The following is a 12,500-nucleotide window of genomic DNA, read 5'->3' on the forward strand; positions in this document are numbered from 1 at the left end:
GTCAAGACTTATTTCCATTGTGGTCCTTGGTCTCAGACAGACAAGCAAATACAAAACAGGACCATAAATAACAATTTGACAAACTACATAGACATGAACATTTTAAATGCAGTACAAACGTAACCTCTATTCATTAGAGGTTAGCCCGTGAGAAAGTATACACATGACTATACTGATCGCGGGTTTCAATCAATCCACCGCTATCTTCCCACCTACACCTGTACTATTAGGGAATAGGCCTATCTAAAAGCACAACTCTTCTCAAACGGGGGGGGGGGGGGGGGACAAATTTCTATGACATTGTGGCCTCTATTAGTGTGGATCTATTTTGGGAACCTTGACGTGAAAAGGTGGTGAGAAGGAACCCCTGTTTTAACCCTGTTTCAAAAAGGCTTTGTCTAGCGGTGTCCGTGAGAGAGTGACGGCTCTGGGAGTGTGAGGCAGGAAGCGCAGTGGTTAAAAAAATCCTCAGCCCACAACTTGCGCGTGCAAAGCGCTTGAAAAGGTGCGACCACCACGTCCTCGTCCGCATTTTCAAATAATGATTTTAAAAACACATCAAGTTCACGCTACCTACCTTTACCACAAAGTATGCGATGGTTCAGCTGAGGTGAATTCATGTCGTACAAAATGAGCCCTGTTGAAACCACGTTTTGCTTCATGCCTCTCGAAGCCATTCCCGCGCTACACGGATGGGAGCTCAACATCACGGGGCTTCTGCTCAAAAAGGCCCGCCCAGGGGGAGTATGTTCTTCCTCCGGCAGTTGAACAAATACAAACTGCCGAGGACCATGATGGCCCAATTCTACACGGCCATCATTGAGTCTATCCTCCTCACCCACTCCATCATCTCCTGGTTCCCCGCTGCAGCGGCAAAAGATCTCGCCAAGCTGCAGCGAGTGATTCGCTCCGCAGAGAGGGTGATCGGCTGTCCCCTGCCCTCCCCTCAGGTCCCTGCACGACTCCAGGGCGCTGAAGAGGGCGATGAAGATCATGGCCGACCCCTCCCACCCCGGTCACAGCCTCTTCACCCTGCTCCCCTCTGGGAGAAGGCTGAGGATCCCAAAGGCTGTGAAAGCTCGACACAGACTGAGCTTCTTCCCCTCAGCCGCCAGGCTGATCAATGCCTCAGGTCTCCCCCCCCCCCCCCCCCCCCCTCTGCCCCCAAGTGACACTGGCACAATGACACTGACTGCACTGCACTAGTCCTTACTGGAACTCTGCACTTTACACTTTATATATATATTTGTATTTAAATTATTAATCCTCCACTGCACTGTTTTTTGTCCTGTGTCTGTGTTGGTGTTTGTCGTTACTGTGAAAAAAGAAATGAAAAATGCATACACTGTAATGCTGCAACAATTACCAATGTGTTTTACACAAATGGCTTAATAAAGGAATTTGAATCTGAATCTGAATCTGGTGTAAATGGTAAATGGTGCATTTTTTAATATAGCGTTTTTATCCAAATCACAATTTTGTTCCTCACCTTCACCCATTCACTCAGACATTCATACACCGACGGCGGAGGCGACCATGCAAGGTGCCAACCTGTACATCGGGAGCAATTAGGGGTTAAGTGTCAAGGAATCGAACCGGGAACCTCTGGATTACCAGACGACTGCTCTATACCTCCTGACACTGTAGTGAAACCATGTGATCATCAACTTCATACTGTAGTTACTGTATGGATGGACTTACATGGTGAGAGGTCATGAGGTAAAGGAAGTTTCTGTCGTTGGGGTCAAAGGTCATGATGTGATGCACTGACTCGCCGGCTCGCAACTTCAAGGTCCACTGATTGGCTACGGTCAGGTTCCTCCGCAGGGCCAGCTGTGGACAAGGAGTGAGACGGAGTGAGACGGGGCACAGGTGATGTTGACAGCATTCAGAGGAGCACAAAATGTTCAACATTTTCCCCGTTTTCTGATTCTAAATGCCGCTTTTCCCTAAATAAATAAATCAAGAACAAAACAAAAACACCATGAAATCCAAAATAAAATGTTAAATAAATAAATGAATGAATGCAACACTCCCAGACGTACCCCACGCGAAGGTAAGGAAAAACTCACAAAAAACCTAGCAATAGGAAAAAAGCGTGGAGGGGAGAAACCTTAGAAGGGCCGTTCAAGGGGGGATCTCCCTTCTTAGATGTCGGTGATAGTAGTGTTGCTATAAAACAGGCGAAACAGTTGATAAGCATGTAAATATACGTGTGATGAAACACAAATAAGTACATGCAATAGCAACTGGGGTACATAAGAATTTTTTTTTAAATTTTTTTCTCCCTCCATTTTTTCCTCAGATTTTCTCCCATCCCAATGTTAGTCGTTATGCCAATTCCCAATCCCCTTCCTGGTCACTGCGCACTTACCCCCCACAGTCAGATCATCTGGGAGAGTGGAGGCTATCACATGCTTCCTCCGACACACGTCCAGCCAATCAACCGCTTCTTTTCACCTGGCAGCGCGGATATTCTCCGAGAGGGCGTAGCGTGTGGAAGGACCACACTATCCCACTCAGGTCCCATCCGCGCTTAGCAGGCGCCCCGACCGAACTGTAGGAGTCGCTGTTTACAACGACCCGGACCCACCCCGCCAGCTTCTCCCACCCTCTAATACTGCCAATTGTATTAGTGTGAACGGCCAGCCAAGCTGGTGACAACCCCGGAGCTGTGAGCTGGATTCGAACACACAGCTCCGGGGTTGGTGACGAACGCAATCTCCGCTACGCCACCTAACCGCCCCCATAAGAACATTTTTAAAGATTGAAAATAGAGCTGATGACGGATCCATTTGAGGCATGGGGGCGGCGTAGAGAGGATCGCATCCTCCTGGTCATCACCACGAGACATCCACTCACAGGGAAACAGGGAGACTCGACTCTACTCGCTTTTGGTACCTGGTACTCGTTTTCCACTGCAGGTAGTACCAGTCAGTGTAGCTGGTCGTCATAGCGAGGGGGCGCCGTGACGTCATCTTCAACGCGACACACACAGACACATCGAAGCTAGCTATGAAGCTATGAAACCAGTGCCTTATTAGCTAATGGACGCTAGCCGCAATGCTAACGGTTATAATGGGAAATCCCAGTCACATAAGCTAACAAAATTTGTGATATTTTTGTGAGACTCTTTGTTCTTGGTGGTAAATTGTGTTGCTGTTGGTTTTGTTTCATCAATAAATGAGGCAGAATACACTGTGAATGTATCTTTTTTTGGTTTATTGCACTTTGTTCTCGCTGCAAACAAATAATGAATGCTAATGTTTAGTAGCCGCGAGGCTATAAGATGGCGGGTTTTTGTTTTGTGCAGAGGACGTCCCCTGTGTAGCGCGATGATAATGATTCTCTCTTCTGACCAATCAGTGGTCTACTCTGCACGTCACTTTTTGGTATCGCTTCTACCCGCTTGGAACCTCGACAGAGCAGGTACTAAAAAAAGTACCCGGTACCAGGTACCATCTGCAAACTTTGGCAATGGAAAACCGAAAAGGCAGAGTAGAGTAGAGTCGAGTCGAGTCGGTACCATGCAGTGGAAAAGCGGCGTTAGGTGCAGGAGAGAGCAGAACCTTCTGTGGGTTGATCGGTCCCTTTAATACAAACAAAGATCATGGTAGTTTGATGCTAACTTCATTTGGCATGGGCCATGGTATATAAGGCATGTGTCATCATCGTACCACTTGTGTTCTTAACCCTTTCCCTACCACACTACAGAAGGTTAACCGTCTGTAGTGTGGTAGTGAACGGGTTAACCTTCTGTAGTGTGGTTGTGAAAGGGTTAACCCTGTGTCATGTGGCAGTGAAAAGGGTTAACCTTCTGTATTCTCGCAGTGAAAGGGTTAACCCATTGGTAGTGTGGGAGTGAAAGGGTTAAGGAATGCCATGGTATAATCCAATTTAAACCATTGTACGTTGTAAATTGTACAATTAGCCATTGTATGCCCCCCTTGCACAGACGGGCAAGCATCCGTCACTGACTAACACTGTTACATGTGACTGTCCTGTATGTATTTATGTATCTATGTATTTATTGTGGGGATTGGGCGATGGGAGGGGGGCGTTTGATGTCTGATGTTTCATGTTGATGTCCCAGTGATTTTAACAAACTACCGCAAACAATTACCACCAACCACCGTTGTGTGGCATTAAAGTATCTTGTATCTTGTATCATTTAGTGACCATGAAATTATGGAAATACTACAATACTTGTGCCAAATGGATTCCTATAGGACGATTCCTCTCCTCCTCCCTGCCTGAGTGGAAGATACTGGTAACTGAAATAATGTGCCGTTTATATACCAAGAGTTTCATTCCCAAGTAGAATATCCACCATTTTACACCATGTGACACCTGCTCTTAGAGAACAACGGGGGACATGAAAGGAAAAGTCACTATTGAATAATATGGAAGTTATTAGTTCTTTTAAACCCTTGTCTTGTAATGCTGCTTGCTTAGTGCTTATCTAATATGTTCAAAACCACGAGCACTGGAAATTAAATGACTTGTTATTTAAAAAAGATATATAAGTGATTTGGAATGAAGCTCCTGATATATTGTATGACGGTATCTGCGCCAACTTTGAGAACTTCCTGTTCTCTCACAGATATTTCTAGCCGTCATATTCGCACTGCTCTCATATATTCAGCTGCTCATCATATACATATTCAACCATCTCAAATATCTTAAGAGGGCTTTTGTTCAAGTCATGTGCAAAATCCTTCTCCACTAAGAAGCTGTTAATCCACACAGGCTTTCATACAGGAGAGAAGAGATATTTCATACAGGAGAGAAGAGATATTTCATACAGGAGAGAAGAGATATTTCATACAGGATAGAAGAGATATTTCATACAGGAGAGAAGATATTTCATACAGTACAGAAGATATTTCATACAGTAGAAAGAATATCTTTCATTCAGTAGAGAAAATATGTCATATTGTACATTAGAGAGAAAATATGTCATTCAGATAGTGTGTGACATAACCTACAAGCGTGCACACACACACACACACACACACACACACACACACACACACACACACACACACACACACACACACACAGACACACACACACACACACACACACACACACACACACACACACACACACACACACACACACACACACACACACACACACACGCACACACACACACACAGTGCTCCATAGAAAAGCAAATGTTGCTGACGGACACTTCCTGTCACGCAGACAGTGAGAGGTCTTGTTTTTTTTGTGAATCTTTGTGGTTTCTTGTCAATGAGGACATCCTGCCACCATCCTGAGGAACCGGCTAACAGTCCAGAGTCTGGTGACCAGCACAGGAAAGACCACTTCTCCACACACACACACACACACACACACACACACACACACACACACACGCGCACATACACACACGCACGCACACACGCACATTAAAGGAACACGCCAACTTTTGGGGAAATTCGCTTATTTGCCATCTACCCTCGAGTTAGACAAGCAGATACTGTACCCTTTTCTTCCCAGTTTTTCAAAAAGCAACAGGGCTTTTGAGGTGATGGAATCACTGCGCCCAGGCAGCAGTGGTTCGGCAGAAAAGAATTCTGAGTATATATCTGCTTAGAAAATTTAAATGTGGGCACCCAAATGGCGACCCATGTAACGTGCTGCGTCGCGAAGCGGCCGACCCGGGTTCGATTCCCGGACCCGGCGTCCTTTGCCGAATGTCTTCCCCCTGCTCTGTCTCCCATTCTTCCTCTGTCTCTCTCTCTACCGGACTGCCCGGTAGTACAAACAAATACAAATCTACCAAAAACATAATTTCATTATAATTTCAATCTCTGGTCTCTGAGGGGACAAATAAATATCAATGCAAAAAGATCTATCTGGAATATTCTAGGTTTATCGCTCAAATGCCCTGGGTCTCTTAGATCATTCTGGAATGTAAAATAGTCTAGGCACTAGTATATTCTACAACCTTCTAGAATATTAGGCACCATGACAACGAAGCATACAACTCTAACAATAACATTCGGTGTGCATACACATAGCAGATAATAAATTAAATTAAGTGCAATCAGTCCTTAATAATACTTTAAAATTAACCACACATAAACGTATGAGCACAGCAAGGTTATTCTAACAATTTAAGTAATCACTCCATTAAAGGCACATTGAAGCGCTAAAAGGCGCTGCTTTTCTATCTTATCTAATCAGTTAAATCGGTTCTAGTGGCTTCTCCACGTTGATAATTATTTATCTCTTATTCCTTATCTATATCTTTCCATTGATTTTTATTTTAATTAATTTTTTCTTCTCATTACTCTATATTTTTTAAATATATTTTAACTTACATTGTTCTTTTCCAATGTTCTTCACATTAAGGTGTCAATATTACTCTATATTTTTTAAATATATTTTAACTTACATTATTCTTTTCCAATGTTCTTCACATTAAGGTGTCAATATTGCTCTACAATCTTTTCCTTTTTTTTCCCCACACGTTGGTGGAGGGTTCAAAGGAATATGTCGATAAAGGTTTATTCTCTTTTTTTTATTTTATTTTTTATTTTGATCTTTAGGTTATTTATCACAATACTTCATTACAGTAAGGGAAGGTGCAAGACCAAAAGCGACATTCTATTGTAATAGAATGGAAATGTTAGATCCTATGGCAATGAGCATAGGAAAATTAGGATTACAATGCTCAGTTTGGGCAATCCGGTGGACCATGGGAGAAAGTCAATTGCGGAGGATGTGTTCTTGGAACACAGGCATGTTCGACTTTCTGGGTGAGGGGAAAATAGGGGATTTTTATTTGTATATATATATGTTTTTAAGCTCAGCTCTCAACGGGACCTCATTAATTGGATGTGCATCTATTGTAGCTTCATACTCCAGAAACATTACCAAAAACTACACGAAAACATGCATAGACTATGGCTAGTTTGAATATAATGGTATGGAACACCGGTGGGATAAACAAACAACACAAGCGCAAAAGTATGCTTACACTGATGAAAAAAGAACATGTGGACGTGGCTCTATTAAGCGAAACGCACATTTTAGAGGGAGACATAAATACGTTAGCGGATAACATATACCATAATATTAGTCACTCTTCTTTTGCTACGAGAACTAGAGGGGTAGCCATAGTCGTCAGACGCAAATTAAATATCGAATTGAAAGGGGTATGGTCGGATGCTGAGGGGCGCATAACTATAGCTAGGATCATACACAATAACAGGAAAATTGCATTGGCAGCGGTATATGCCCCGAATTTGTACAAAGTGGGTTTCTTCACTTCACTAACAGGAGAAATGTTAAACCATCCCGAGTACTCATATATAATAGGTGCGGATTTTAATGCCATTTGGAACCCAAGGATGGACAAAACTTACCTTTCCTTCTCCAGCGAACAAAAGAATTCATCTAAAGCATTAAAAGATTGGTCGAAATCAACAGGAGTAACTGATTTATGGCGTTCACTTAACCCCATGACCCGCAAGTACTCCTGTCGTTCGGCGAGACACAACACACTATCCAGAATTGATTACGTCTTTGCATCCCCGAGAATATTTGATAAATATGAAGTGGAAATGACACCCAATGCGCTATCGGATCACTGCTACTTAATCCTGAAAGCAACATTTGGTACACTATCTACCCGGGCCCCAAGATGGCGTTTTAATTCGATGCTGCTTAACAACAAGGAATTCATTACACAAATTAAAGAAGCTCTCACAGTATTCCTACAAGATAATGCTAACTCGGTGCAAGATCCCAGAATATTATGGATGTCGGTAAAGAATATGATCAAGGATTTCTCGGATAGATTTACCTCCATATTGCGCAAAAATCAAAACACAAAACTGTCTGAAATGGAAACGCTTTACTCAACGCTTTTTAATTCTTTAAAATACAACAACTCTACTAGACTAGATAACCAAGTTAACATTCTAAAGACAGAGATCAAAGCAATGTACAGACAAAAATCGGAATTGCAAATACGCAGCACTAGACAACAGCAGTACTTCCAAGGTTCTAAACCTAGTCACCTATTAGCCATGCGACTAAGAATTAATGCAAAATTTGCAGATATAACTGCCATTAGGAAACAACAAGCTCTAGTAACAGAACCCAAAATAATAAACGATACATTCAAAGAATTCTACTCTGATTTATATAACTCAGAAACGACCTTTGATCAAGACAAATTAGACACATATCTTAATCAAATTACTCTCCCTAAACTTACGGATGAAGACGCTAAACAGTTAGAAGTACCGATCACATTAGAAGAACTCAAGAAGGCCATATCCGGAATGAAAAACGGCAAAGCTCCGGGAATTGACGGTATCCCATCAGAAATGTACATTTCTTGCTGGGACATATTTGGACCCTTATTACTAAATATGATCTTATACTCAGTCAAAGAGGGAAGCTTCATTGAACACCAAAATACCGCACTCATTTCAGTTCTTCACAAAAAAGACAAAGACCCCACTGAATGCGGTAGTTACCGTCCTTTAAGCCTCCTCGGAACCGATGTCAAACTGTACTCTAAGATATTAGCCATCAGATTGCAAAAGCATATGACGTCTTTAGTTCATCCGGACCAAACAGGCTTCATAAAAGGTCGCCTGATCAATGATAACATAAGGCGAATACTGCACGTACTAGATACAGACAAAGAGGACATCACACCTAAGGCGATACTATCCCTGGATGCTATGAAAGCATTTGACAGGTTGGAATGGTCGTTTCTATGGGCAGTATTGGAAAGGATGGGGTTAGGAAAAGGTTTCATTGATATGATTAAAGTACTATACAAGGACCCATCGGCCAGGATTACAACAGGCACATTCATCTCCGATATCTTTCCGGTATCACGCTCAGCCAGACAAGGTTGCCCTCTTAGTCCCGGACTATTCGATCTATCATTAGAACCTTTAGCACAATTTATAAGACAATCCCAACACATAGAACCAATAGTAATCAAGGGCACACATCATAAAATTAGTTTATATGCGGACGACGTAATATTGTTCATGCAAAACCCCAACAACACATTGCCGCTTATACTCAAGTTGATAGAGAACTTTGGTGATTTATCGGGATTTAAAATAAATTGGCCTAAGTCGGCTTTTCTTCCTCTTAACACCAGTGCAAAAAAAGAGACAACCCTCCCAGGTGCGATACCCATGGTCAAACATTTCAGATGCTTGGGTGTGGAAATATTTCCCACCATAAGACAAACGGTGAAGCACAATTACACAAAAATACAGAACAAAATCAAGGACGACCTGGACAGGTGGGCAAAACTTAAAAACTCAGTACAGGCAAGGGTATCAATAGTTAAGATGGATGTATTACCAAGAATCAATTTCTTCAGCTCAATGCTTCCGTTACCTCCTCCAGAGGGCTACTGGAAAAGATTACAAACCTCCACATACAAATTTATTTGGAATAACAAACCACCTCGCATAAAAAGATCCACCGCACAGAGAAATAAAGCAGACGGTGGCATGGCAGTCCCAGATTTTTTACAATATTTTAATGCCTTCACATTAAGACCATTGAAGAAGATATGGTTTGACCCCGAGGCTTTGGTATCTTGGAGAGAATTAGAAGAAAACATAGTAGCCCCACAGAGATTGAAAGACATAGCATACACTAAACTTTCAATCAAGCATTGTGAGCGAGAATTTGGCCCAATAATAACCCATGCAATCAGGACATGGCGGGAAACACAAAGGAAATTTCCTAACCCTCAAGTATGGCATAATCACACTCCCATATTCAATAACAATGCTCTCTTAATGGGAAAACGACCTATAAGATTCCCTATATGGGAAGAAAGAGGCATACACTCATTAGGGGATATTTTTAATAACAAGGGCCTCTGTAGTTATGTCGAAATATGCATAAAGTTTAACCTCACCGAGTCCACATGGCTTTTTTACATACAGTTACGACTTTGTATGAGATCTCACGGTGTTCCATTACACATACCAATTGAACACCACAGATACCACAAATTTTTCTATGAAAGAGATACATTGGGAGGTTTTGTATCAGGTTTTTATTACCAATTACTAACGTCCTCGTATGAAACCCTTCAACTAGACAATGTCTGGAGGAGGGATATACCAGACCTAGAAAATGACTTTGATTGGCAAGGAGCCTGGGCAAATGTCCGACTTACATCAAGGAACCCGGATCATCAACAAATCAATCTGAACTATATTCACAGGACATACTTGACTCCTATAAGGCTGTGCAAAATGGGGCTTATACAAGACTCCAAATGCTCCCAATGTACAAATGGGGTCGAAGGAACATTTATGCACATGTATTGGGACTGCCCACCAGTTAAGGCATTCTGGAAAGATGTGTCCCAACAATTATCAATACTCGTATTTTGGAATATACCTGTACACCCCGCGGTATTACTATTGAATGATGTTTTTGAGTTCGCAGTGAATCCACAACTAAAAAGATTGGTTTTATCGGGTATCACAGTAGCTAAAAAACTGATCGCATCACGTTGGTTTCAACCGGAAAAAATGTGCCGGAAAGTGTGGTTTCTTACATATCTCGATGTGATATATCAAGAAATATCTACAGCAAGAATTCTGGGGCTCAAAGAATCCAAAATGTCAATGTGGTTAGAAGTGGTGGAGAGAATAAAAGCTAGCCTATAATGGTGATGTCTGGTTAGGAGTGAGGGATAATGGAGGTACTATCCAAGAGGGGGTCCGGGAGGGGGGGGTTTGAGCTGGAGCATATGTGTGTAGGGTTTTAGAAAATAGGTATTAGGGGTATATTATATACTAACATTTATATAATTGTAACTTCGCTGGATATACACTGTATACGGTTAAAATGTTATTATTGACTATTTTTGTTTTATCCTGTTTCTGTACTTGCATATATTTTAACCACCTTTACTGAAAGTTTCATTATACATTGTGTGTTGAGTACTGACTTTTAATAAGTTTTGTTTTGCAATAATAAAAAAAAATTAAAAAAACAAAACAAAAACATAATTTCAAACAAAGAAAATTAAAATGTATTCTTTTCTTTCTCCACATGGTAAATACACAGGTCACAAAATGTTTACAGGAACGTTTTGGAGTTGTATTTGGAGTGTATTTCGTGTACTGTTGGGAACTAGGCTACACTGGCACACCTACTTCCAGTGAATGACGCTAAGCTAGGCTAATGGTGCGGCTGTTCCCTAAGCCTAGTCAAGTCAAGTCAAGAGTTTTAATTGTCACGGCATACAGGTATACAATGAAATGCGGCTGGTCTTGCCCGCGACGATGTGCAATACAGTGGTACAACATATAATAGAATCCAATAAAATACAGTGGTACAACATATTAATAGAATCCAATAAAACAGTGCAATAAACAGGTACATGGTGTGCCATCTCGGTATCTGTACATTAGTATTTACAGAGCATATAGGACATGCTAGGTAGCTTTAGTAGTACAATACACTGTTCCTGATGCTATACTACTTTAAGTGGCCTTTCCTCTGGCCATAAGTGTGCGTGTGTGCGGCATGAGTGTTAAAGTGGCTGCTAGTGTGTGAGCGTGCTCAGCGTGCGTGTCGTGTATGTGCTTGTGTGTGGATAGTTCAGTTTCTGTGTCTCTCAATGTTCATTGTTCAAGGCTCTGATGGCCTGGGGGAAGAAGCTGAGCCGAAGTCTCTCTGTCCTAGTAGCTGGAGTTCGCAGGCGTCTGCCTGACCTCAGCAGCTGGAACAGGCTGTTATTGGGGTGGTGGGGGTCTTTCATTATCCTGCAGGCTCTGGATTTGCACCTCATGCACAGCGAAGAAAGGGTGTGTATCTGCTTGTCTAACTCCAGTCCAGGGTAGATGGCAAATAAGCTAATTTCCCAAAAAGTTGGCGTGTTCCTTTAAAAAGGTCTATTTTAATCCAACGACTAAATGTACATACAATGTAGTCCATACGTCTGAGTACAGTGAAAGATGTGTTGTTGTTTTGTCTCTGTGCTCCAGCACTTTGGTTTTTAGATATGGAACAATTAGGGGATCCAGTAATTGTAATAACGGTGATTGTACAAAATGAACATAAAACGTAATCATTATTTAATATTTTGTGGCAGATCCTTTGAATGACTGAAGTTTAGGATCCTGAAGTTGTCATTAAATGTGAAATGAATCGTCTTTCCCGCTAACAGAGTGGAGGAGACCAACGGCCCCTCGATACATTCGAATGGGTCTTACTGTGATTCCACTGGTGTACTTAGTTGACCTTAAAACAGCAGAGCTAGTTTTTAAAGCTAGAAGTGATCAACTGCCAAGTAACTTACAACTTTTGTTAAAAGAACGAGAGGTGACGTATAATTTAAGAAGAGCACTCAATTTGAAACAGCCTAGAGCTCGAACCACACTTAAAAGTATGTCTGTGTCAGTTAAAGGAGTGAAACTCTGGAACAATCTACTGGATGAAATAAAAAAAAACAGCAGGATTTTTTTTTTTTT

At 41.8% G+C, this 12,500-nt stretch overlaps 1 protein-coding gene across 1 annotated transcript in view; it reads right to left on the minus strand.

Annotated features, from left to right (window-relative positions):
- Window positions 1-1,701: 1,701 nt before the first annotated feature.
- LOC311248682 (plexin-D1-like) overlaps window positions 1,702-12,500 on the minus strand; it is a gene marked incomplete at its 3' end in the record, with an annotated part of 24,002 nt that continues 13,203 nt past the window's right edge. The window contains exon 3 of the mRNA XM_084339527.1: window positions 1,702-1,833. Within this exon, the coding sequence (XP_084195653.1) occupies window positions 1,702-1,833 (132 nt within the window). The remainder of the gene's footprint in view (window positions 1,834-12,500) is intronic.

The sequence above is a fragment of the Notolepis coatsorum genome (assembly GCF_963971535.1).
Source record: "Notolepis coatsorum genome assembly, contig: SCAFFOLD_2430, whole genome shotgun sequence".
Taxonomy (NCBI): Eukaryota; Metazoa; Chordata; class Actinopteri; order Aulopiformes; family Paralepididae; genus Notolepis; species Notolepis coatsorum.